The sequence below is a fragment of the Lichenostomus cassidix genome, chromosome 1Aa, assembly GCF_008360975.1.
Source record: "Lichenostomus cassidix isolate B80296 chromosome 1Aa, HeHo_3.0, whole genome shotgun sequence".
In the NCBI taxonomy this organism is placed as follows: Eukaryota; Metazoa; Chordata; class Aves; order Passeriformes; family Meliphagidae; genus Lichenostomus; species Lichenostomus cassidix.
This window is the reverse complement of record NC_139480.1, coordinates 1,039,400-1,066,196: the sequence shown is the minus strand read 5'-3', so window position 1 is coordinate 1,066,196 and position 26,797 is coordinate 1,039,400. Positions and strand designations below refer to the sequence as shown.

At 50.0% G+C, this 26,797-nt stretch overlaps 1 protein-coding gene across 8 annotated transcripts in view; it reads right to left on the bottom strand.

Annotated features, from left to right (window-relative positions):
* The window catches only part of NRF1 (nuclear respiratory factor 1), a 59,471-nt gene that overhangs the window by 9,246 nt on the left and 23,428 nt on the right, over nucleotides 1–26,797 (bottom strand). The window contains exons 6-13 of one of the 8 annotated variants that reach the window (XM_085081370.1): nucleotides 23,208–23,366; nucleotides 22,081–22,275; nucleotides 19,945–20,046; nucleotides 17,563–17,720; nucleotides 16,721–16,845; nucleotides 12,433–12,582; nucleotides 2,632–2,688; nucleotides 1,705–2,281 (exon numbers count right to left, since the gene is read on the bottom strand). In XM_085081370.1, coding sequence (XP_084937496.1) covers nucleotides 2,019–2,281; nucleotides 2,632–2,688; nucleotides 12,433–12,582; nucleotides 16,721–16,845; nucleotides 17,563–17,720; nucleotides 19,945–20,046; nucleotides 22,081–22,275; nucleotides 23,208–23,366 — 1,209 coding nt within the window. In that variant the 3' untranslated portion in view covers nucleotides 1,705–2,018. Of the gene's footprint in view, nucleotides 1–1,704; nucleotides 2,282–2,631; nucleotides 2,689–12,432; nucleotides 12,583–16,720; nucleotides 16,846–17,562; nucleotides 17,721–19,944; nucleotides 20,047–22,080; nucleotides 22,276–23,207; nucleotides 23,367–26,797 lie in introns of those variants that run through there. The other 7 variants (XM_085081379.1, XM_085081387.1, XM_085081396.1 and 4 more) reach the window with 7 other exon arrangements.

Below are 26,797 nucleotides of genomic sequence, written 5' to 3'. Positions count from 1 at the left end.
TTCGGGATTGTTTTGGATGTTTAGGGATTTTTAGGAGTTCATTGTAAGTCGCCATACTTTGAGACAAAAACCACAGGGGTGAGATTCGTGATCTACAAGAATTATCTCCTCTGGAGTCTCAGCATTTCCACAGAAAGAGGAAGATCCCAGTGAGCCAACCTGATGCCCAGACTCTCCTGGCACAGCAAAGTGGTGACAGACGTGTTCTTCACTGGTGACACCAGTGCCATGGATCTCTGTCTCTGCAGCCCCTTCCTGACACACCACAACTCTTCCACCTGCAGCAAGGAGGTTTTCCCAGGTTTTCTGTTTCATCCTCATTTTGATGGAAAAAACTCCCAAAGAAAGGGTGCTTGGGAAAGAAGCAAAGCAGCAGTTTGGTCTCCTGGGGGTGGATTGGCTCCACACCTTCCACCTTGTCTTACCTGAGGCTGCCTGTCCCTCCCTCTCCCCTCTGTGGGGCGAATTTAGAGCTGGAGAACAGGTCTTGGACATCACCTGAGGAGGAATTAAACTGTGCAGGCCTTGGGGCAGAATTAAGATGTGCCCATATGCAAACTCAGGCCCTGGGCATCACCTGAGGCAGAATTAAACTGCAGCAACTCAAACTCAGGCCCTGGGCATTACCTGAGGAGGAATTAAGCTGTGCCCATATTCAAACTCAGGCCTTGGGCATTACCTGAGGAGGAATTAAGCTGTTACTGCTCAAACTCAGGCCCTGGGCATCACCTGGGGCAGAATTTAGCTGTGCCCATATTCAGACTCAGGCCCTGGGCACCACCTGAGGCAGAATTAAACTGTGTCTGCTCAAACTCAGGCCCTGGGCATCACCTGGGGCAGAATTAAGATGTGTCTGCTCAAACTCAGGCCCTGGGCATCACCTGGGGCAGAATTAAGATGTGCCCATATGCAAACTCAGGCCCTGGGCATCACCTGAGGAGGAATTAAGCTGTTACTGCTCAAACTCAGGCCCTGGGCATTACCTGAGGCAGAATTCAGCTCTGCAGGCCCTGGGCATCACCTGGGGCAGAATTCAGATGTGCCCATATGCAAACTCAGGCCCTGGGCATCACCTGAGGCAGAATTAAACTGTGTCTGCTCTAACTCAGGCCTTGGGCATCACCTGAGGAAGAATTAAGCTGTGTCTGCTCAAACTCAGGCCCTGGGCATCACCAGAGGCACAATTAAGCTGTGCCAGCTCAAGCTCAGTCCTCCCCTAGACCTCTCCACCACTGCTGGGTCTTCAGAGTGTGGCACCTTAAACTGGAGTCGATTTGGCACTCAGGAGAGGTGACAAACACAGGCAATGTGTTCACCTGTGGAAAGGAAGTTTTTTGCTGGACTCCAGGGCTGGAAGCTTAGAGAATAACCTGCCTAAGCCTCTGTGATGAGCTGGCCTTGGCGGGGACACACCTGAGCAGATTAGGAGTCTATCGTGGTCAATCATCTCCACACGAAGCACAGATAAAAATAGAGAAAGTCCTGCAACCCCTAAGGTCTGCTGCAGCTGGGCTTTGCTTTCCCCACGATCTGCTGGGTGTTAACACAAAACTTGGGGTGATCTGTGCCAAGTCCCTGGGAAAGCAGGGACAGGAATCACCTGAGGATGAATGAATCTGTTCCTCTTCTCAGAAATAGATGTTAAACCCATGAATGAGATTCTGAACAATCACCTAAAAACGATTCCTGTTATATTTTGCTGTAAATACTTTGCTGACTGCCCTGTTATGCTTTTAACATCCCCAGAGGAAGAATTGAGACCAATTCTTATCCTTTTTAAACAGCTTTTAGTGTCCTGGATTTTCTACAGGGTTTTATTAAAGGCTACTGTGAGAAGCAAGGCAGGGCACCACCTAGAGTTGCTAAAAAACTTTATTACCTGAATGATAAAAGTCCATTTTAAAATAAAATCATTTGAATTGAACTATTACTATTTATTCAAAGCACTGAAACATCCCATACTCTAACGAGGTAGATAAACACTCGGCAGAGTTTCTGCAGGAACAACACTCTGGACATCACTGCCCATCAGAAACAGTGTGGACAGTGTGGACAGGGGCAGCCAAAGGCAGGTGTGACTGTGGTCCAGGAGCTGGCAGGAGCACCAGAGAATCACAGATACTGGGCTCTACCTCCCCTCCTGTGGTGACCCTCACTGCCCATCCTAGTTCTTCCCTGAGGTTCCTTGTCCAGCTCCTCAGGGCTGCTGCGTGGTCCAAGGGTATTTGTGGGGTTCTCTCTTCTCTGGTTTGCTGCTTTAGCTCTGCAACGGGCGAGTGACCTTGAAAAAGCCAAACTTCACAAATCCAGAAGTCACAGCATCCCCACAACCCCCTCTGTCACCACGGGGCTGCTGCTGAGGGTTGTTAAAATCAAAAAAAAAATCCAAACTTCTGTCCTCACTGATTCTTTACTTAAACCATGATTAGGAGAGAGCTTGGCTTGTGTCAGGCTGAAAGGACAGCACATCCCAAAGGCATTTTACCCCAAATGGTGTCCAGGCACAAAACCCACACAGACACAGCCCCTTTAACCCCGAGAAACACCAAGAGTGACCTAAAGGTACAAACGTGCAAAAAAAGACCAGCTAAATCCCAGCATTCCAAACTACCACCACAAAAATCCACTCACCTGATGAACTCTCTGCCAGGCTCCACTTGCAACCTGAATAGTCTGCTGCTAGGATCCCTGACAATGAAATGCAAGTGTAAAAGGCTGGGGAAAGGGCAAATGCTACAGTTGGGGAGGGGGGGATGGATGTATTCATAGGAAATACATCCTTTGGTTTACTGGGTGAATGCAAACATTCAGTGCCCACATAGGAGGAGGAAATTCAGTGACCACAAACGAGTAGCACCCCGATATGAGGCAGAGAAATTAAATATTTCTAAAATTCCATACAGAACACTGTGTGTGTAAATGGGCACAATGAATTGCTAAGAATTAGAGGGAAGAATAAGACGCTGCCAGATAGTTCACAAATATTCAGATGAATGGCTCAACTGGCCCAGAGAGGCTCAGGAGCAGTGAAATCCATCACGGAGAAGCTCAGCCCACCTCCACTAAAGCTCTCCACAACTCCAGCACAGAGGGATGAGAGGCAAACGGATTTCTCTGCATCCCAAGAGCACTTTGGCTGGGAAGGCCATGAAATCTAGGCACTCCTTGGAGTTCCATGTGTTTTCCAGGCTACAGGGGCTGGCTGAGCCCAGCTGGGTTGGTGCCGATGGATCACATGCAAGCAGAGCCACAGGCACATCCTACAGAGCCTCCAGCACATGGAGACATAAAGCAGCCATTGTGCTGGCAGAAAGGCCAGCTGTAACCAGATAGGCCCTGGCTCCATCTAAAAGCCATTTTCCCAGCATTTTGCTGCCTTTTTCCCCAGGAGCCTCCCTGCTACAACAGGGTGCACATTCACGGCGGGTCCAAGGCATGGCTTCTCCCCCCTGTGCCCCATGGGTGCCTCTTTGCCAGGGAATATTGTGCTCTTAACCCAACTGCAGTGACATGAACACCCCAACGGAGCTTTTGGAAGAGGATAACGCCTTGGGAAGGTGTTTAAAGCTTTGCCTGGATGTGGGAAGCTGCAGCTGGGGCGATGTGCTGGAGCCTCACTTTGCTCTAGGTCCTGTCCAGCTACCAGGAGGTAAGTTTGTCATTTTTCCTTGTGGGGGGAAAAGGGCTGGATATGCACCTAAAGGCTCCTTTTTTCTCTTTTCCTCAAAGCACACTCTCCAAATCCAGCTCTGACAGCATCCCTGCTCCAAACCAGCTCATCCCCTGCTGCAGCAATGCCACGTGTCTCGTGCTTTGGTGTCCCCAGCCTGTCTTTTACAGGACAAGGGACACCTTTGGCACAGCTTCCCCCCAGCTAGGACCCGACCCATCCTCAGCCAGGTAAGCAATAAATCATAGCAATAAATCACAAATAAATCCACGGCTCAGATGTGTTACATTTCATGTGAAGAGCATGTTTTTACAGTCCACATTCCTTTTTTTCCCATACTCTGCTGTCTCCCGCTGCCCCAGCTGCTGGGTTCCCACCTCTCTCTCCCCACAGTACTTATCCTTGGAATGCTGCTGCCTCTGGCAGATTCCTCCCCTTTAAACTCTGCACATGTGGTGCTAAAAACAGAAAGTTTGGACTCTGGCCTGGCGACTGAAGGCACAGAACATTTGTGCCCAAACTGCAGGCTGGAGGGTTGGATGTCCCTTTGCCCACCAAGAGAAGGCAACGATGGGTGCAGGGAGAGGGATGAGTTTGTTTGCCCTAAACAGCTGTTTTCCAGCTGTTTTGTCCCCGTGGGTCTCACCCTGGGTGTGCAAGGTGGAGATTTGTGATGAGAATTGAGAGAATTGAGCCTCTCCTGTCCCTTCCCAGGGCAGGATGGAAGAAACTGGAAAATGGGAAAGCTGTGGTGGTGGCTGGAGAATTCCTGGGAATGGTTCTGGGATGGTTCAGGCCAGAGTCCCGTGGCTCTGGCTCAGACCACAGGACCACAAGTTAGAAAGCACAACTCCAGTTGGAGAAACCCTAAAACCCAGCCAAGTCCAAGTCTTGTTAATTTTTCTCTCAACTTCAAACCTCTTAGTAGGTAATTCCTTTTTGGAAGTGCGACTCAGACATCTTTTTTCGCAAGGAAAATGTACCAGGAACCTCTGAGAAGGACATCATAACTCATCCACGGGTCAGAGCAACAGGAAAAACCAGGGAGCAAACCCACTGGTGGCTGTGATCGACCAGAAACCCCCCTGGCTGCTGATCCCTGCGACTTCAAAGGAGCTCAACATCCCCTATTGACTCCAGCAATAAAACTCCACTTCCATTAGCTCCATGTCCACCACTTAAACGCAGCAGCCCCAATTTACACACCAATTAGAGCCCCCTAATGCTCGGCAGTACAAAGCTTTGGGGTTTTTTTGGTTTTTTTTTCCCCGATTGGAAGAGGTGGAAGGGAAGAGATCAGGCGGCTCAGGGGAACAGCAGAGAGCCTTTCACTGCAGGGCTCGTGTTCAAATCCATCCTAGGCCAGAGGAACAGATGGTCCTTCCCCAGGGCTGGGGCTTACATGGAACAGGGGATTGGCTCAGGCCACTGGTGGACAATTTATTGCAGCCACCAACACCTTGCTGGTGGTTTCTGCTCGATAAACCCACGGCTGTGAAGCCTCCCTGATCCAAGATCCTCATCCCTGGAGGGAGCTGAGGGGAATTGCTGCCTGTGTGGTGCAGGAACTTGGATTTTGGGCTGAACCCACCTGCTTTAGCTGTCATCAGCTCCTCGGACCTGTCAGCACCACAACACACTCACTGAATTTCCTCTGGGAGGTTTAAAATCGTGGGGAAAACCAAGGTGAGGAATTCAGGGATCTGTGGCAACAAGGAGGCAAACCCACAGGGAAAGGGAGTTTGCTGCAATCTGGAAGCTGGAGATGGGAACTATAATAAAAATAATACCATGATTAATTTCAAACCAATTCCAAGCTAGTGCTCCCTCAGTCTTTCAATGTCTTCTCCAGAGAATTTAAGAGGCAAAAAGTCCATCAGGTATCCCAAGAGCAGAAGAGAAGTGTTACCCAGAGAGGAATTTGTACAACTGAGAGGGAATAAATTATGCCAAAAGATACGGAGGGTGGGAAGAAAAAGTCAGATTCAGGCTTAAGAATGGCTTGGAAAAGATTCAGGGGAAACCACTTGAGGAGAAACGGCTTTTTAAAAAAAAATTCTTGGAACCTGTTCTGCAGCTCCAGGAGGAGTCCCAGGAGGAATCCTGGAAGGGTGTGCTGCTGAGCTGGCTTGGCTCCAGAGATATCCAGTGGTGCTGGGCTGGTGCAGCCTGTGCCACCCTGCTGCCTGCTGGGCCAGCCTGGGCAGGGAAAATAGGGCGATTCCCTGGAATCTTCCTGCACAGCTGTCCCCCCTGCGGATTACTGCTGTCACATGAGCTGCTTTACAGCAAAGCCAAGCTGTCTCCATGAGCTGAGAAGGTCACTGGGAGACAGGGCCCTGCAGGGACAGACACATCACCCTCCTGTGCCACTGCCATTGGCTTCTCAAAGGGACACCAGGCAGTGGGAAAAGCATTCCTGATGCTCAGGGGAAAAGGGAAGATGGTTTTACCTTCAAGGCAAAAAAGCTTCCAAAATCTAACAGCTGGATATCAAGGAAGAGGAAAGAGTTTTGCTTGGAAAAGCAAAAATCTGAAAGTGCTTGGAGTCCAGAGCTCACTGGACTCTCCCAGTGCAAGGGACAGGAGGGACATCCCAGTGCCTCGTGCTGGCCATTGGCCAAGCTCCAATCCTAGTGCTGGAAGTCCTTACAGTGACAAATTCCCTTCTCTTCCTCCTGTGCCACCAGTGTTTCGGACAAGGCCACCCAGCTGTCACCAGCCAAGGGATGCCAAGCTGGAGCTGCACCTCCTCAGGCTCTTGTGCAAGCTGCTGATGCCTCAAATAACACCAGTCAATGGCAGAGCAGGAAATGTCCTCTTCAACCCCAAAATCTGACAGCTGGACATCGAGGAAAGAGTTTTGCTTGGAAAAGCAAAAATCTGAAAGTGCACTGCAGCCACTTGGGAAAATTCATTAAAAGCTCCCATTTTCCTCACTCTGCCAGGGCAGGGCTGGTGCACAAGGAAAACCTTTCTGCTCACAGAGGCTGCAGGACAGGGCTCTTTACTATACCCCAGAGGCACAAGACAGATGGGGTTGTGCTTTTAGGCTTTAAAATCAGCCCCTGCTCCGGAGATCCAGTGAAGAGGATAAATCCAGGCATGGAGTGATCCTCTGGAAAAAAGGAACAGAGAAACTCAGGAGCTCAGACCCTGCTGAGGAAGCAGCTGAGGCTCTTTGGAAAGAGGGGCTGAGCACTTTTTAAGGCCAAGAAAACCAACAGCCACCTCGAGTTTGGAGATGTCCATCCAGGAGGTGGGAATGCACATTCCAAAGAGGAGCAGGGAGCGAGGGAGAGCAGAACACACAAGTCGCCTGCAGGGAGGAAACTTTGGTCTCAAACAAAAGACCACCAGCAAACCTTAGAGCACAGAGCAGCCCCGAGCTGCAGGCAGGGCATTTCTCCTTCCCCAGGGCTGCCTGGCAGGGGGGAGAGCTCACAAAGCCCATCTCATTTCCTAAGATGCCTCCCACAGCAGCGACAGCTTGCTGGGATTTCAGCCAGCTTCCCATTTGGATCAGGTTGCACCCTACACCCTCTGACAGCCATTAAGGGCCTGCAGCTCACCAGTGCCCTCGGGTCAGACCAGCCTCCATCCATCCCAAACCCAGGATGTTTTCTGCAGCTCTGCAGGGCGCAGGGAGGCCTGAGCCAGCCCAGCCCAGCCCAGAGCCACCAAGGCACCTGCAGGGAGGGCAGGAGATGTGCCCTGCTGGCATGGAGCAGCAGATTGTGCTGTGGGGCTGCAGGGATTAGGAAGGTCCTCTCCATCTGCCCTGATTCAGGATAATCACAGCCTGCTCCTCCCCCAGCTCCTTGGGCTAGTGGCCCAGCACAGGTGGACACAGCAGTGACATCCCCAGCCTTGCCTGGGCAGGCCATTGTCCCATCCCAACGCCGATGGGGATGAGGGGACACTGCTCCCCTAGGCAGGAGGCCTTGCAAGCCAAAATCTGCACTGGAGGATTCCCCAGCTGCTCCACAGCTGCAGGAACCACTGGCCATCCTCACCCCCAGGCAGCCGGGGGCAGCTGGGATCAGCTGGACAAACTGCCCTGAACTCCACAAACTCTGCTGCGCTCTGGGAAGCAGCTCAGGGGATGGAGAACTGGGACTTTTCCTTTGGGGTTACCTGGGGGACCAGGAATCCTGCCAGGACCTTTTCTTTGGGGTTATCTGGAGGTGCAGGGTGAGCAGAGGTCCTGCCAGGACCTCTCCTTTGGGGTTACCTGAGGGAGCAGGATGAGCAGAGATCCTGCCAGGACCTTTCCTTTGGGGTTACCTGGAGGTGCAGGGTGAGCAGAGATCCTGCCGGGACCTTTCCCTGGAGGAGCAGGGTGAGCAGAGATCCTGCCAGCAGCACAAAGCTGTCCTGGGCTGTCTGGGGTTCAGCTGGAAGGTCATCCACAGGTTGCCTCAAAAAGCTGAGGTGGAGCTGCCAGGCACTCCAGAGAGTTTGGAATAAGTTGTTACCACAGGCAGAATTCCACACGGGAATTTTATCCTGGGAGTGCTGAGAAAGGAGCAGCAAGGCAGAGGTTGGTTTGATTTGGGCTTAATCAGTGTCCACCCAGTTCCACACTTGTGGGTTTGAACCCTCAGCTCCACACCAAGCAGAAATGGAAAAAGGCTGTTTTCCCCAGGCTGGAGTTGCCTGTGGCTCTTCCAGGAGCACCACAACCCTGTCTGGACTCCCTGAAGAAGCTCTGCTGGTCGAGCTCTGCCTGCCAAGCCTCTGATCCAGGTTAGGTTAGGCATAGAGGAGGAGGGCTGGAAAAAGGACTCAGCAGCATCTCTGATGGGTCAGGAGAGATGCAGGACTGGGCAGAGATGGATTTCTGACCCCACCTGGGCCCTTTTCCCTGAGACAAGAGCTGTAAATCAAACAACAGCAGACTGGAGGTGTGCAGTTTGTCAGGAGAGCAATTCCCTATCCCAGCCTGGAGCTGAAACACCAATCCCTGAGGGCAGCAGTAGTGAGATCTGTTTGCAGACATTCCTCATCAACACCTCCATCCTTCCCATCCCAACTCCTGCACTGGAAATGCTGGCAAGCAAGGAATTGTTTGTCTGTCCAGCTCTGCTTCCAGACATATCTAGGAAAAGATGCCAAGTGCTGCCCTTCCTTTCCTGCCTGGATTCCACCACATCTCTTTTAGACAGAAGTTTGTCTGAGGATTAAAATTCCCATCTATTGCAGACACCCCAAAAAACCAGCTGTGACCAGTGAGCCACACACCCTGACACCCCCAGACACCCAGAGGGACAGCAAAGCTCAGGACGTGGCTCTCAAGGCCAAGTTGTTGGGGATTTGATCACCATAAACTGAGAAAAAACAGCTGGAATTAATGTGAATGCTGGTGGTAAAGTCAAATGAAAATTTTGTCTCATTAGATCACAGAACTATGGAATGGTTTGGGTTGGAAGGAACCTTTCAAGGTCATCCAGTGCCACCCCAGCCGTGGCAGGGACACCTTCCACTGTCCCAGTTTGCTCCAAGCCCTGTCCAGCCTGGCCTTGGACATCCCAGGGATCCAGGGGCAGCCACAGCTTCTCTGGGAATTCCATCCCAGCCAGGAATTCCTAATTCCCAAGATCCCATCCATCCCTGCCCTCTGGCAGTGGGAAGCCATTCCCTGTGTCCTGTCCCTCCATGCCTTGTCCCCAGTCCCTCTGCAGCTCTCCTGGAGCTCCTTCAGGCCCTGGCAGGAGCTCTGAGCTCTCCCTGGAGCTTTGATTTCTTGAAGACAGAATAAAGCAAGATGCAGGGAATACAAATACATCACTCCACCTGCCAAAAGGCCTCTTTCCAGCACCCATCCTGCACTGAGCAGTTCCTGCTGAAGCCACCTTGATTACTGAGGGGCAGTGAGATGAAGGTGCAGAAGCTTGGACAAACATCACAGAAATCCACCAAACAAACAGGCTTCAAACCTAACCTAAACTCACACCAAATCCCAGCCCAGCATCACATCCATGCAGAGTTCCCAGCCAGGCTGACTCATTCCTGGTTTGGGATGAAGAGTCACCATATAAATAGTTGTAAAACAACTCGGGTCCCTCAAATAGGAAACTTCCCAACATGACAGCTCAGAAGACAAATCAATCATCAATCAGCAGATCATCTGAATTTTCCAAGGGAAATTCAGGATCAGCAGAAAAAACTTCAGCTTCCTGTTAGGATGGCAAAGATGGGAACTGCTTTAGGTAGTCAGAGCTGCTTTAAATTCTTGCCCCAGCCATCAGGCAGCTCCTCTTTCAAAATTTATGGAGAAAAAGAAATCCTGCCCAGCCTGGAGTCGCTACCAGTGCTGCTCCCTTCCCTCTTCCAGCCCAGAACAAAAGGGAACATATTGCAGCTATGCCGAGAGAGGAGGGCTGCTGTCTACTCCTTTAAATGTAATGTTAATGCCTTGTAATCAGCTTTAATTTTTAAACAGACCCAGCCCTCCTGTCCATTTCCCCTAATTCAGGACACGTGGAAGGTAAATGGCCTGTGCTTAAACCGGGCCAGCCTGGGCTGTGACAGCTGGAGAGCCTGGAAGGCTCAACTGCCTGATCACAGGAATGGATGTCAAAACTCACCAGGGGAGGGGAAACGGGGAGGGCAGGGGAGGTGCTGGAGATGCTGTGAGGTCAGGGAGAAGCCAGCAGATAAGGCCAGACAGGCACAGCTCGTTTGTGGGGTGGAAACTTGCTGGGATCAGCAGGAGAAATGGGAGAAGGGATGGAACTTTCCAAGAAAGCCTGGCAGTGCTCTCTCCCCCAGGGAAGTGGTTCCCTTTTGGGGTGTTGCTGTTATGGACACCCTGAGGAGGAACAGCCAGGGGGTTTTAGGGCCACTCAGCAGGGACTGAGCCACCCCTGGTGCCTCCCCAGGGAATTGCCTCCTCACTCTGTGATCTCAGAGCTCAGGTTTGGAGCTGAAGGGCAGCCTGGAGACTTCCTGGGAGATTTGGGCACAAAACAGAGGCACAAAACCACCCCGGAGGCTCCTTGTGCTCCTCTGGCACTGTTGTATTGAGAAGAGGAGAGAGGTCTGGGGAGCATCTGAGTGCTCAACACATAAAAATATTGTTCCCTGAGAATCACAGAATGGTTTGGGTGGGAAGGGAACTTAAAGATTCAACCTCACTGCCCTGGCAGGGACACCTTCCACTGTCCCAGGCTGCTCCAAGCCCTGTCCAGCCTGGCCTTGGACACTGCCAGGAATCCAGGGGCAGCCACAGCTTCTCTGGGAATTCCATCCCAGCCAGGAATTCCTTCCCAAGATCCCATCCATCCCTGCCCTCTGGCAGTGGGAAGCCATGTAAGCCCCATTCCCATAAATCCCCATTCCACACTGGAAAGTTCCTGTAAGCTCTCCCCAGAGCCTTCTCTTCTGCAGGCTAAATAAAGACGATAAAATAAGGTTTCCCTGCCCCAAAAGCCACACTGTCCCCAGAAATGACCGCTCTGTGTCCCCATCAAGGGACTTATCAAGGAATCCCAAAGGGATTGGGATCCCACACCTGCAGGCTGGGCTGTGCAAGGCTGGTTCCACCCCACAGCTGCCAGGGGACCCAAGGAAGCTCTGCCCATGGCTGTGGGACAAGAGGCACTATTTTTAGCCCCAGTTGGTGGGCAGACAAATCCTAATCATCATCAGCAGCCGCCTCGTCATCAGTGCCAGGCTGTCAGAGCAAAGCCGCCGGTGGCAGTGACAGCCCCGCGTCACCGCCGGGATTAGCGCCGGCAAACTCCACCGGGGTGGCTTTAAAGGGCAGGGCAAGGTGTGCCAGGAGGGCAGGAGTGTCCCTGCTGCCAGGGGTTGATGGAAACAGCAGCACTGAGGGGAACAGGGAGGGTTTGGGATCTTGGAATAGTGGGAGTGAGCTGGCTGCTGGCGCTGGAGTGGGGTTGTGTCACACGGTGCCAGCAGAGCAGTCCTGGTGACACCAGGGGAGGACAGGGAATGGTGTGGCACAGGGATGCAGCCAGGAACCTCTCTTTATGGGAAGTGAGTGTGCTTGGAATCTTGGAATCATCTAGGTTGGAAAACCCTTCCCAGATTGAGTCAAACCATTCCTAGCAGTGCCAAGGCCACCATTGCCCCATGTCCCCAAGTGCCAGAATTATGGAATCATTGAGGTTGGAAAACTCTTCCCAGATTGAGTCCAACCATTCCTAGCAGTGCCAAGGCCACCACTGCCACATGTCCCCAAGTGCTGAAATCATTAAGGTTGAAAAACTCTTCCCAGATTAAGTCACACCATTCCTAGCAGTGCCAAGGCCACCACTGCCCCATGTCCCCAAGTGCCACATCCACAGGGCTCTGATGTCCCTGCAGGGATGGGGACTCCACCCCTGCCCTGCTCCAACACCTGACATTCCTCCTTCCAGTGAGGAATTTTTTCCTAATATCCTAAACCTCCCTGATGCAATTTGAGGTAATTTCCTCTCATCCTATCACTTGTTTCCTGGGAGAACAGACCCAGACTTGACACAGATTTAGCTCCCTTTAACTGAGGCTTATGCCAAGGTTGTTCCACTCTGAGTCCAACAGCTCCATTGCTGGTAATTATTCATTCATACACAGCAATTTGGCCTCTAGGAAACACCTCTCCCTGTTCCTGGAGCTGCTCAGCAAACCCAGGAATTCACTCTCCTGCTCTCCTTGCTGGCTGCCTTTAGCACCTGTTCTACCTCTCCTCTGAAACACACCTGCAAAAATGATTTTCCTCACCTTTCCTCCTTCAGACTGGCATTACATCCTACCTGTTTCAGGGAAAACCTTCATAAAAAAATTCTGCTCCCACCAGGGAGGCCCTACAAAAAGCTTGACTCTTTCCTTCCTGTCCTCCTGGATGCAAACATGCTGATCTGCACTTTGCCAAGCTGCTAGCGACTCATTTGGCTCCATCTTCCCTAAAAAGGAGATCCAACAGGAAAAACATAAAATACTGCTTTTAAAGAGTGACATTTGCAGCCTCTAAGCCTCCCCCTGAAATTTAGAATTGATTTTTCTCCTGTGAAAAAGCCACCAGGTCCCAGTGGCTCGGTGGTGAACCTCCTTATCCCGAGGGATCCCAAACCTGTGCTGGGTTTTCCTGGCATATCCATCCTTGTTTGCACTCTCTGGGAAACACACAGAGGACAGGGAACAGGATCCCACTGCTGCCTTTCCCTCCTGGATGTGTTTCCAACTGCAAGCAGCCCTCAGAGAGGCAGCAGCCATGCATTCCCATCTCCCATCTGTGGGGCCAAGGGAGGGGACAGCTTCCCACCTGTTGGTTTCATGGGGGAAGCTCAGCAGCCTCGCCCAGAACTGAAGCTTTTCCAGCATTTAAACCTCTCCCCACACTGAAATCACCACCTGGAGCAGCAATTCCGTGTGGCACCGTCACCCCAAATGCTGCTGGGGCCTCGTTTATCCTGTGCTAACTCACAGGAGATGCTCCTGCTCTGACGCCTCCTTCCCGGTGCTGGCGAAAGCAGGGAGTCTGCTAATCCCCCCTGCCCACGTCACATCCTAATGCTCTCCCCGGGCTTCCAGCACAAATCCTGGCTCACCCAGCCCTCAGCATGGCCCTCTTGGGCTGGATGGAGAGGTGGGATGGGAGTTTTGGGGGATGGAGAAGGGCAGGACTCGGTGGAGGCTCCTCTCAGTGCCACCTTTGTGCTGCCAGGAGCATCTCCAGCAGGAAAAGGTGCTGTGGGGGCAGGAAAAGGGCAGCCAAGGGGGACAGGCAGGATTCACTGGATCTGTGAAACAAATTCCCTGGCTATGGTTTGATCCCACATCCTCCACTGCCACTTCCTTCCCAGCTCTTGCTGTGCCTCCTGGGTTGAATCCCAGCCGGAGCTTGGAGCGTTCCACTCCTCTCACCTTCCAAACTGCCCTGGGTTTGTGACAGCCCTGGGTTTGTGACAACCCTGATGTCCTTAGCCCTTCCTGGGGTAGGGAGCTGCTCTGCCCTCCCTGGGCAGCTCCACACAGGCAGGAGCCTCATCAATATTTCAGGATGCAGCCGGGAAGCCCTGGCAGCTTGCAGAGCCCCCACGGATCAATGGCAAACAAAAGGATGAGGATTCTCCAGCACTGCTCCTCCCAATGCTCACTGAGTCTCCCTCACTCCAAAGCTCCACTTTTCTCTCACTCCAGAGCTCAGAGCTTCCTTTCCCAGCAATTCCAGGGATTGGTGCTGCCACAATCCCCTCCATATTCATTTAATGCCAACCACTCAGGAACAAAACCATCTGAGCCTCCAGGCGTGGGGTCAGCAGTTCCCACATCCCAGATGCTCCAGAGGGGCAGGAAAACCATAATGCACTTAGGTGGTTTGACACTGCATGGGAGCAGGAGATCTTGTTTCCTTCAGCTGGAAATGTAGCAGATCACAAGATTATCCACAGCCTTTTCGTGGTTCAGCCACGTTCCTGGGCTCCCTGCAAGATATCCAGCCCTAGATTCCTACATATCCATGAGCATGCAGAAGTTTCTTCTTTTTGGACATCTTGGTTATCTTGTATTATTATTATTATTATTACTATTATTATCATCATCATTATTGTTATTATTATTGAGGTAATTCCCGAGAAGTGATGGGAAAAATGCAATAGTGAGATAGAAACAAAAAATAATAATAGAAGAGAGTAATTGCACTTAATGGCTAAAAGCAGGAATAAAACACCTTGCCTGATCTCAAGGAATTTTCAAAGAAATCATGGAGTGGTTTGGGGTTGGAAGTGAGCTAAAGATCATCCCATTCCACCCCAGCAATGGGCAGGAACACCTTCCACAATCCCAGGTTGCCCCAAACCCATCCAGCCTGGCCTTGGACACTCCCAGGGATGGGGAGGTGTCAATCTACTGTCCTTCCACCTATCAATAAGATGGGCATAAATTCCCATCCTTCCCTTCCAAATATGATTTTTCCTCAGAAAAGTCCTGCAGAAAGATAAGAACATTCCCAGAGAGAAGCATTTCTTTGGAATATCAGCAAATTAAGACCTTACATGCAACAGCAAGCAGGGGGAATTTGCTGGTTAAGACCATTCTGGCTCTGACAGTCATTTTCCCCCTGTTCTTCCTGCCCCAAATCCCTCCCAACTCCACCTCCTCCAGACAGAAGGGCACAGAGTGGTTTGTTCCTCTGCATCCCTCAAATGGTGTCCAGGAGGAAACTCCACTCCCACCCCGGGCAGGGAGATAAATCCTGCCGGCAGTGCCAGCGCTGGAAATCCATCTGCTCTCCATCCCCAGACACAGACAGCAGCAATGGATACCAACATCTCCTCCATCCCTCGGGGAGATATATTAGCTGGTTACGTAAGGAAACCAGCAGCACGGAGCTTCCAAGGACTACAAAGCCCTTCCCTCCCCTTAATACCACCGGAGATTAGAGCAAATCGAAGGAGAGTGGAGAGCAGGCGAGGGGCTGTGGGTGAGGTTTTGCTCCCAGGAAAATGCTGCAGTCTCTCCCCTTAATGCACTCTAAATCCCATCTGATTTCCAGCTCGGCTGCTAGGAAAAAAAAAAAGAAAAAAGAAAAAAAAAAAAGAGGAAAAAAATAGCCCAGCCTGCATTAAAATGATATCAGTGCTGGGAGAGCGAGGTGGAGCGACTCGGGGAGGGTGTGGAGAAGCATCCAGAGGAATCCAAACTGTGCAAGCATTTTGGGAGCAGAGCAAGAGGAGCCAGGGGTGCAGATCTGCTTCTCCAAATCTGATTAGTCGCTGGTTTCGAGCATCCAGGGTCAGATCCTGCCTCTGGATCAGATCCTCTGATAAACACGCAGCACTTATCGCCCTCGCGCCAGGCTGCTGCAGAATAAACACAATCCTGCTCTTCCCTCGCTGCCAGCTGCATTCCCAGCCCCGAGCACAGGGATTTCCCTTCATCTCTGCTCCCTCTTCAGGCTGGCTGACTCCACAGCACAGAACCCAACCAGCTCCCAGCCTAATTCCTCTTCCCTCCACTGCAAACTGAACGCTGATGTTCCGAGCAGAGCGCGTTCCTGGCTGGAGGAGGATTTTCATGGATTTTCATGGAAGTCCCACCTGAGCAGGTTTGTGTTTCACGTGCAAAGGGACAGCTCTGCCACCCAACCACACCTGCCTGGCCCCCCTTGGATAACTCATGTCCAAGCAGCCCCACCCTCTGGGTGACGTTTCTTTACAATTTTACCTTTTGCACTCTTTTCTGGCTGATTTGGACACACCTCCTTCCACTCCATCCAGAGAACCACTGGGTTCCTTGGATAAAGCCACAATAACCACTCTGAGCTTGGGAATTATCCCAGAGTCAGCCTGGAGAAGACCTTGAGATCACCAAATCCAACCTGTGACCCAACACCACAGCAGTAAAGGTCACATCCAGGTGTTCCCTGAACACCTCTGGGGGCAGGCAGAAGCACAGAGCAACTGGAGGCAGTGGATGAACCCCAACCAGGCACATTTGCACATTCTGCTCATCTCTTGAACCAATTTCTAGGCATTTACAGTTTTATTTCTGATTTGAAGAGCTGCAAAAGTCACCAGAAGAGACATCACAGGTGTGTTTACAGGGAAACCCTGGAACCAAGGGATTGGCTGTGGTGGGAGGATGGGAAATGAAGCAGGAGGAAAATGACCTGAGGCTGACTCAGGAGCAGCCACCAAACATAGAAAAAAAGCCTTGAGAAGGGGAGGAAATGAGGAATAAAATGCTGGTTAGTTAAGGAGTTTTGGAGATGAGTTTCTCATGGCACCAACTAATTGCATTAATTGATCAAGGCTGTGCTGTGCACTGCATGACACAGTGTGGAGCAGCTTTCCCAAAAAAACTAAGAATAAAGAACCAACTGGCAGAGGAGGGAAAAGCAGAGCCACCAACACCACAGGGAGCAAACAGGACCTTAATGCTCCCAATCCATCCTGAGATCATAACTCACAACTGCTCAGTGACCCCTGAGGTCACCATTCTACCACCAAGACTCTGACATGTCAATAAAAGAGAGGAAAAGGCCATTTTTAAGAGCCTAAACAAAAAAAACCCCAAATAAAAGCTTGGCAGAGGCCTTACCATTGGCATCCTGGACTCCAGTGAGCGCCCCAACTGCTGCTGCAGTCTCCCCAGACAGGACAATTTGGCCTCCTCCTTGCAGGGTGGCCTCGGCCAGCGTGGCTACAGCGTGGGCAGCAGCTTCACTGAGGGAGTGCAGAGGGGAGAGAAGGGTTAGGAACACCAAATAATTCTGTTTTAACCAGGAAATACACATCAAGAGATCAATCCGGAGCAGAGGGATTCGAATTCGGCCTGAATCCATTTAAAATCATATTTATGTGGAGCAGAAAATCCACACTGGAGGAGGAATGGATGGGGAGAAGTTGCTCCCACTGGATTTTTTCAGCTTGCTGATCCCTCAGAACATCCCTGTGTTCTTCCTTTCACTCAGGACTTCACTAAAACTTTGGGATAATTGAAGTATTTGTGTTGCAATGGCAGTGAAAGTTCTAGGGGTGGATTGTGTGCAGTTTGTCCTTTTGTGTTGTGTTGGAATATTTAGCATAGGAAACTTTTTCTTTTGTTTATTAAAGTTGTTTTTGGTCTGTGTTAAGATTGTATGTTGAACGTTGATTTTAGTGATTTTAGTCTTTTGCTTTTGTGTTGATTTTAGTCTTTTGCTACAGAAAGATTGGGGAAAAACATCCAAAACCAGGGGCCTGTGGGGGAGATGCTGATTCTGAAAAGAGCAGCAATCAGGAATTGTCCTGCAGGTTTCTCTGAACAGAGCAGGAATCAGGAATTATCCTGCAGACACAGGAATTCACTAAGGAAAACCTCTCTCAGAGCTGCACAGAGTGAACTCTGCCCCATTAGAAGGAACCCCAGGAAGGAGCTGCCAGGCCCAGCTGTGCCAGTACCTGTTGAGTGCCATGGTGACAGTGGCTCCCTGCTGCATCTCCTGTGACGCTGCCACCGCCGCCTCGGCTAGCGAAGCCACCGCCTGCGTGGCCTCGGAGGCCTGCGTCGTCTGGATGGTCATCTCCCCGCCCTGTAGCGTCGCCCAGTTCTGCTCCACCTGCCAGGGAAACACGGGGAGAGGCTGTGGGATCAGGCAGCATCCCCTCGAGGGGTGGCTGCTTCCCAAAAAGGAGGAGGTGGAGCATTTCGGGAGGTTTTTGCAGAGTTTTGCACTCTGAGAGAGCAGGAGAAGGGAGGGAGGTTGGGATCCACCTGAGGATGTGGTTGGACACTGGAATACTCTATAAGCCATGAGGCTGATGTTCCACAAAGAGCCATTAAAAGTCCTCAAAAATCCAGAGATCCTTGTCCAGCCAGATCCTCAACAAAACAGAGCTGTGTTGTTGTTGTTGTTGCACTTGGATCACTGCCTGCCAGCCTGGGAAGTTCATTAATTAGCTGTGTTTAATGGCATAAATTAAACACAGCAAGCTCTACCTTCCAGGAAAAACTTCCTCCCAGGGAGGCTGGCAGAGCTGCCCAGGGAGGCTGTGGATTCTCCTTGTCTGGAGACATCCTAAAGTTTCCTTCCAACCCTAACCGTTCTGGAATTCTGCAGTGCTGGAGGTCCAGCAAGGATCACATCCCCCAGGGAAATGGGCTGTTTTCCTCACTGTTTCTATTTGCACCTTTGCACTGACATTTTTGGGGATTGGTCCATGATCCCATCCAGGATTTATCTGGACAGCAATCAGATGGGATTGAGCCACATTGCTTTATAAAAGGTGATGGTGGCTGGAGGAGTTAATACATCCAAGGTATTTAAAATTCCCTAACTCCAGACCTTCCCATAGATAATTTTCCTATCACCTAAAGTTCACCCAGTTGCTCATTTTTCCCCATATTTTCATTTGGGATTTCACAGCTCATAAGGTAATGAGTGCATGGCCACAAAATCCACCTGGATGAGAACTAAAAACACACTTTGGGACCAAAAAAAGTGGAGGATCTGCTGGCAAATCCTACTGGCTGCTTCACAAAACGAAGATCTCCCTCCACCCCACATCCCTGTTCTCATCCCATTTCAGGCCACTCAGCAACTTCTGAGAGACACAAACAAAAATGCTGTGAAGGTGATGAAAAAAAATCTCAATTTTTAGGGATGGAGAAGGTTAAAAAGTCCATAAAAGCAGAGTTGGCTCAAGGCAATGGACAAGAAGAGGGTTAATCCCAACACAGGATGGAGAGGGAGGGAAAACTTGTGGTGCTCTCACTGCAACTGTGGATTTCCAGCCTTATTTGTGCCTTTGAAAGGTTTCCTTCAGCTCTCAGGCAATAAAACTGGTTCTTGAAAACCCTCAGAGCAGCTGCAAAGCACCTCAAGGTCACTCCAGGCTGTTTCACTGCAGGCTGAGCTGGGAGCTCTGGTGGCCACCAAAGCTGTTCTGTGCTGCCACCTCTCGCCGTGACACGCCAGCCAGCAAAGGGACAGCAAGGGACCTGCAGCCTCATTTAAACGTGGGGTTGAAGTCGAGAGGGTGAAAAAAAAAATCTTCATAATCTTTAGGGAATGTTTCTTAAGCCCATGGAAAAATTATATTATTTTGTAGCATTGTCTTATATTGTATTGTATTGTATTATATTGTATTATAATGTATATATTGTAATATACTATGTATTGTTTGATTTTAAAAATGCAGGAAAATAAATATTTGCAAGTTTAAACATTCGAATTTAGGAAATGCCAAACACACAAATGGCAAACAAAAATACAAAATAATTATCTATAGGAGATATATCTATCTATCTATCTAGATATAGATATAGATAACATAGATGTAGATAGATACAGATATAGATATAGATATAGATAGATATAGATATAATTTTTAAAAAGTATGAAATTCAGACCTAAGGTTTCCTCTATAATTGTGTCTGTAGAGTCCTGAGTTGAAATAACAGCAGCTCAGCAAGTTTGAGCATTAGGATTTAGGAAATGCCAAACATACAAATGGCAAACAAAAATACAAAATAAATTATCTATAGGAGATATATCTATATATGAAGAGAGAGAGAGATAGAGAGATAGATATAGATAGATAGATACATACTAGATATTTTAAAAAGTATGAAATTCAGACCTAAGGTTTCCCCTATAATTGTGTTTGCAGAGTCCTGAGTTGAAACAACAACAGCTCAGCACTTTCTACATAAAATTATAGCCTCATGCTCTGTGTTACCCCTGAACTCTGCAGGCTGGCTGCTCCCTGGCACCAGTGAGATATTTCTGGAAGCTCAGCCAGCCCATGCAGGTTCCCCACGAAGCTCAGGCAGCTCCTCACCTCTCCATCAGCCACTGCAGAATAATTGACTTGTGCGACGGTGACTGTGGTGGGCAGCTCGGAGGCGTCGGCCAGCGTGGCCACCGTGGCACCTGTACCAACCTGGGGGACAAGGGAACAGCTGTTACTGCAGGGAAACGTCCTCATGGCTCAGGAAAAGAGGGTCTTGTGTGCTTGGAGATAGAAAAGCAAGGGAAAAAGAATAAGGGGTTAAAAAATGCAGGATTTTAGTGAGGGTGGGGAGATGCTGGAATAGGCTGGGCAGAGAGGGTGTGGATGGCTCGTGGCTGGGAGTGTCCAAGGTCAGGGTGGACAGGGCTGGGAGCAGCCTGGGATGGTGTGTGGTGTTAAACAAAGATCTCCACAATGGTGTGGAGAAGACATTTTATTGCAAAAATCCACAGTTCTTAAACTGTGAGTTTGTTATAAGTTTCCATCCTTGTGAGGCACAACAAATGTGCTAAACCAACACCACTGACCACCAAAGGAACAGCATCAGGTGTGACCAACCACGAGCACTTACTGGATCTAATAACCCTTTTGCAATTCTGTAACTTGTTTGTCACCTCTAGTTTAGCTGAGTCACTCCCAGAATGCTTTCCTAGTTAGCCAAACTAACAGAAGTGAGTAAGGACTCTACAAGGGCAGCAAAGCCCTCCCTTTGCAAGGCATTTCTGCTCCACAGCCATGGTGGAAGGTGTCCCTGCCATGGCAGGAGGTGACCTTTAAGGTCCATTCCAAGCCCTCCACATCCCATGGTTCTGTGATTTATTGTCATGGAAAACACAGAGCTGTCTCGAGGGGCTGAGGGAGGAAATCCTGAGCTGGAGCCATGTTTATCCATGGAAGCTTCCAGACTGGGAGCAAGTTTTGCACATCCCTCATGCTGTCTCTGTGTCCCTGAAGTCCTCCCTGTTCTCCCAGCCTGAGGAAGAGCAGCAGTGGGATCAAGGTGGAGCCAACTCCCTTCTCTGACAAGGTGGGAATCACTGAAAATCCACCAGCAGCCCTGGCTCAGAATTCCCTGCACACCTTCCTGGATTTCCATTCCCTGGATCTCATCTCCAGGCACCTGGCAAACATCAGCTCACCTCAATACCCCTTTGGAAATCACCTTTTTCCCCGTTTAACAGCTGGGGAAGGACAAAGGCAGGAGATGGGCAGCTTTGTCTCTAAGGAGAATTAAATATAAATGCCAGGAAGTCAATGGGATCTCAGGTGTCCAGAGCCTGAAAAGACAGCAGTGAAAGGGAAAATGTATGGACAGCTGAGCAAAGAACCAGCCTGGCAAGTCTGCTGGGCCTTGCTGGGGGGACAGAAAGCTGTAGCAAGCACTGAAAAAACTTCTTTTGGGGAAAAAAACCCTAAATCCAAACCAAACTCATACAATACAGTTTTTATCTTCATTTTGACTGAGATTTCACTAAAAATGTGATGCTCAAGAGGGACAAAGTGCTGGGCCTGGTTAGGAATGACCACCAGTGGTAATTTGGAGGCACAAGGGAAACTGAAATTCAAACCCCACTTGCACAAGGAGTTTGTGGGAAATTTCAAGAGAAAACCTAATTTTTTTTTACATCTTGAGCTGCCAGAATCTGCCTTCCCACACAGGGAACACAGGGAAAATAGCAGCAACACCGAGCCAAAAACAGTGTAAGAGGAATTCTTGTTCCATGAGGAGAAATATGTACTTGGTGTTTGTAATAAATACAATACACTTCAGGTGTATAATGATGACCAGGGGCACAGAAATACCTGATCTGTTGATTTAACTCCATTTCATGCCACTGAAGGAAGGCAGTTCCACCACCTCCCCTCCCACTGCCAGCACAGTTGTGTGGTGACACCAGGGACTGGATTTGTTGTTGCAGGTTCATCCAACTCAGGTCAGATCCCTGAATTATTTGACCACATTGCAGAAATCTTTGTACTGGAGAATGAAGGATGGGAGTGGGGAATAGAGAGGATGAGGATGAGGATGAGGATGAGGATGAGGATGGATCTTTGTGTGGGAGAGCTGACCCGACAAAGGCAAAATTCTCGAAGCACAAGTTTAGCTCCCGAAATCAATTTCCTTAAACCACCTCCCTGAGGCAGACTGTGCTGGAAATGGCAAACCCAGAGGGTTCCTCTCACCTGGATGAGGGACACGGTGCCGTCGGGGTTGCTGAAGGTTTGTACCACGGTCTGGGAGGGCACCAGGTGGGCGATGCTGTGCGTGGTCGTGGTCTGCGGGGTCTGCTGGTCCTCGAAGGCGTAGAGCAGATCCTCGCGGCCGTGCTGCTTGTAGCAGTTCTTGACGATGGTCCGCAGGGCCTGGGTCCAGGACACCTTGCAGAGGGAGGGGACAAGGGACAGTCAGCCCAGGGAAGTTTTCTGAGCCAGCACAGCGCTGGGATTTGTGTGTTTATCATTACTGGGGTTTATCAGGGGGTTTGCAACAATTTGCAAATGAACAACTCCTGTTTTTCATCTCCCTCTCGTCATCCCCTCCTTTCCCCAAGGAATTGGCCCTGGAGAGCCACCTGATGCAGTGAAGATGTCTCTGCTCACTGCAGGGACATCTTCAAAAGGCCCTTCCAACCCAAACCATTCTGTGTGCCCAAGGAGACTCACACTGATCATGGTTTGGAGGCACAGGGGAAACTGAAATTCAAATCTCACTTGCACAGTGCTGGGATTTGTGTGTTTATCATTACTGGGGCTTATCGGGGGGGTTTGCAACAATTCACGAATGAATGACCCCAATGTTTAATCTCCCTCTCCTCATCCCCTCTCCTTTCCCCAAGGAAATGACCCTGGAGAGCCACCTGATGCAGTGAAGATGTCCCTGCTCACTGCAGGGGTTGGGTGAGATGACCTTTAAAAGGCCCTTCCAACCCAAATATTCTGTGAGTCCAAGTAGACTCACAGTGATCATGGTTTGGAGGCACAAGGGAAACTGAAATTCAAATCCCACTCGCACAAGGAGTTTGTAGGAAGTTTCAAGAGAAAACCTGATTTTTTTGACATCCTGAGCTGCCAGAATCTGCCTTCCCACACAGGGAACACAGCAGCAGCACCGAGCCGTGGTGAAGTAGATAGTGATTCGGGAAATCACCCAAATTTCCTTCAAGGACAAAGCTCCCTGCTGCTCAGGAGGGGACAGCGACCCTTCCCTCCTTCACAAAGCCACAACACAGACTTTCTTCCATCCCTCAAAGGAAAAAGCACTCCCCACCCCCTGTTTGCTCCATCTGGGGGCAGACAGGGCAGACACTGACCCGCTGCTTCTGCTCCTCCGTGCGGACGTCGCTGCGGACGTTGGCCCACGGAATGTCCTCAGGCCACCAGATGGGCTTGCAGCTCTCCTTGCCCCAGCCTGGCTTCCCACGACCCGTGGAATATTTCAGCATCTCGGGGATGAAGGCTCTCAGCTGTGCCTGGAACAAGCAGAGGGTTGAGAGGTTTTTAGGAATTGAGGTCTCGGGGAGTTTTGAGGTGTTTTGTACAGAATGGTTGTGTTTCAATTCCATCCTGTCGGAGTCAGCAGCTGGAAGAGGCCTGAAGGCACAAGGAATTCTCTGTCTCCACCAGAAATATCTCACTCAGGGTCTGATCTGGAGTTAAACCTTTGGCAAATTCCCCTCTCTGCTCCAATCCACAGCAAGAAACAGAGGAGGGAATGAAGCACAGGACATAAGAAAGGTGTCTACAAATGACCTTCCCAACCTCAGTGCCTAAAGGTCCTGGCAAGGTGTAGAACAAACATTCTCCCTGTTCCCACTTTTTGTGGGAGTTTACAATGGACAGTAGTTTGCCATCCTCTCCAAAAACTCAGCTTGGCAGCACTTGGAAGAGCAGAAAAAGAATGAAATCAGCCCATTACAACACTAAGGCACAAACACAGATTGTATTGACACCTCGTGGTTCAAACACTGCCATGAAGAGAATGAGCCAACCTGAAATGGAAAAACTAACTAAAGAAATCAGAAAAAAACATTAAAAAACCCCACAATGTCCTCACAGTGACAGGAACTCAGGCATGAGGTGATGGAGCTTTTACAGAGATGCTGCAAGGGGATGGAGCTTCAGTCAATGCTAGAATGTGGAAACAACAATGTCCCACTTCTCCAGCCCTGTGCTGCCAAAATAAATACAGAACTCACACAGGGCTTTGTGACAAGATTGGGTTTTGTACCAGGGAATCCTTGGAGCATCAGGAAAGGCTGGTTCAGCTGCAGAACTGCATTTAGGAATAGCTCCCTGCACCCCTTCAGAGCTTTGAGAGGAAATCGTTTCATAAAATCACAGAGTTGTTTTGGTTGGAAAAGACCTTGGAGTCCAACCATTCCCAGCACTGCTAAGGCCACCACTGCCAATGTCCCCAAGTGCCACATCCACAGGGCTTTGAAATCCCAACAGGGATGGGGACTCAATGCCATTCCAGGGCTGGACAGCTTTTTCCAGGAAGGAATTTTCCCAATATCCAAACCAACCATTCCCTGAGGCTGTTCCCTCTCCTGCTGTCCCTGTTCCCTGGAGCACAGCCTGACCCCCCGGCTGTCCCCTCCTGTCAGCAGCTCTGCAGAGCCACAAGGTCCCCCTGATCCTCTTTGCTCCAGGCTCAGCTCCTTTCCCAGCTCCCTCACAAACTCTCCATTCCCTTCTCCTTGTCCTCCAGCTTCCCCAGCTCTGTTCCCTGCTCTGGACACAGTCTGGATGTTGCACTCCAAGCTGTACATCAACCCATTTCAAGCTGCCTTTTCCACATTCCACATGGAATATGCACTAAATCACTTTTTTCCCCAGCTTGTCCACAATCCACCTTCCCCTGCAGGCCCAACATTCCCCTGACACACTCCAGGTTCCCATTTATTCCAACAAACCTGGGAACAGCAGGTTTTTTGAGCTACCCGGTACAAAAACAGTTAAAAGCTCCTTCCCTGAAGTGCCACCAGCAAGGTGCTCCTTGTTTCCAGCTGGATTAATTACTGTTCCATGGCAGTTGAGGGCTCAAGCTACTCAAGGTACTTGTTAAGGAGGGTTTGTGTTTAATCCACAGGGGAGACAATCAGCAGCGCTGGCAGGAGAGAGGACTTGGCTAATTAGTGCCTAACGAGGCTGGGGCTCTGACACAGGTTGTGTCCCCTAAAGTCCCCACATCCCTCAGGGCTCAGGTGGGAACATCCACCTGCAGGAGCCAAGGTTCTGCTGGCACCAGCCAGGAGCCACCCAAAAATCAAACATCTGCTGGCAAAATGCTGTGCCACACTCCAGTCTGTGCCACTGGCAGCCTGGGAAGGGCTCAGGTAACCAACAGGATGGAGGATTTGGGAGAAGCTGTGAGAATTGTTTCTTTGCCACCCTCTTGCACAGGTTTTCAATTTTAACATCAGGTTCAAGGGTTAGCAGCACTGGGCTAATCCCAATCCCAGTGCTAATCCCAATCCCAAAGCACAGCCAGCTGTATTCCAGCTGCTCTCCAGTGCTGGGAACAACAAGGAAAGTGGTTTCTAGAACAGAGCAAAAGCTGTGGCTGGGAATTTTCTCCCCTCCCCACAGCTCAGCCTCAGGATCTCTGGGAAAAGCAAAGTCCAGTCCATGCAGGACCTCAGCTACACCTGGAAGTGGAAGAGGGAAAGACAGAACTGCACAATTCATTCTGAATCCATCCTTGCTGCACTTCCCACTGCTAGGAAACCATAAAACCATGCAGGTTATAGCTCAGCTGCCCAGGAGGTGATTCCAGCAAGGATTCTCCCTCTGCCACAGGCCAAGGAGCAGCTGGGAGAGCAGAAATGCAGCTGTCAGGAGCTGAACAGTGATTTTTGAGAGGTCCAGAATAACTTTTGTTGGCTCCTACAAGCAGATTATAAACCATGGGGGCAATCTGAGGTTTTTAAAAAGTGAGATTAAAGGACAAAGCAGCAGTTCAGAAACCAGTGACCTCAGTGGGAGCTGACTGAAGCACTGAACTCAGCTTGGTTAAACTCAGATTACCCAATTTCACTCCTCAATCACATCAATGAGATACTAAGAACAAGTTTAGGGGCAAACTCAGCTGTCACCAAAACCGAAAAAGCACCAAGATTTCCCTCTGTGAAGGCTGTGGGGTGAAATATCCACTGCAACTCAGGTTTTCCTGCCAGCCCAGGTGGGTGACACCCTCCATTCCCGAGGTCACAGAAACATCTTTGCCCAGGCAACTAAAGGCTTTATTTCCCCCAAGACCACTGGGGAAGCAGAGCAATTAAAAGGAGAGTTATTTTCACCTCCTCGCTGGTGACACCTCCACACCTGCCTGCTGGCACCTGCTGGAAGCAAAGGCCTCATTTTCCCAGTCCCTGCCATCCTAATTATATTTATATTTACTTTTATTTCAGTTTTCTGCAGGGTTTTGTGCAGCTCAGTTGCAAAAAAAGCTCTTTTTTTTTTTTTTTTGCTAGCAAACACAAATAATTATACTGGCAGCTCTGGGAATCAAGATTCCCACAATAAATGATGGAAGCTCTCTGCACAGCTCAGGAGAAACCTTTCCAAAAAGCTCTTTTGAGCCACCTCACTGTGCTGGAAGGATGAGAGCCATTCCTAAAAAGATCCTTGTTTCACCACAAAGCAGCAGGAGAGGATTTGAAATGAGAAGTTCTACATCAGCACTTTGGGCTGGCTGAGCAAAGGCCCTGCAGGACAGGGAGGAGAAAAACATTTCCACTGTTAGTGATACACAACAAAAGCTGCCAGCGAGCAGCTCCTGCAGGTGCCACCTTCCAGAGGAATTTAAAAATCCAAAATTAAGTTTTGCCTGTTTGTCCAGGATTAGGGAAATTATCTGTGCCAGCCAAGGTAAAGTAAACTTAATAAAGTTTTATTA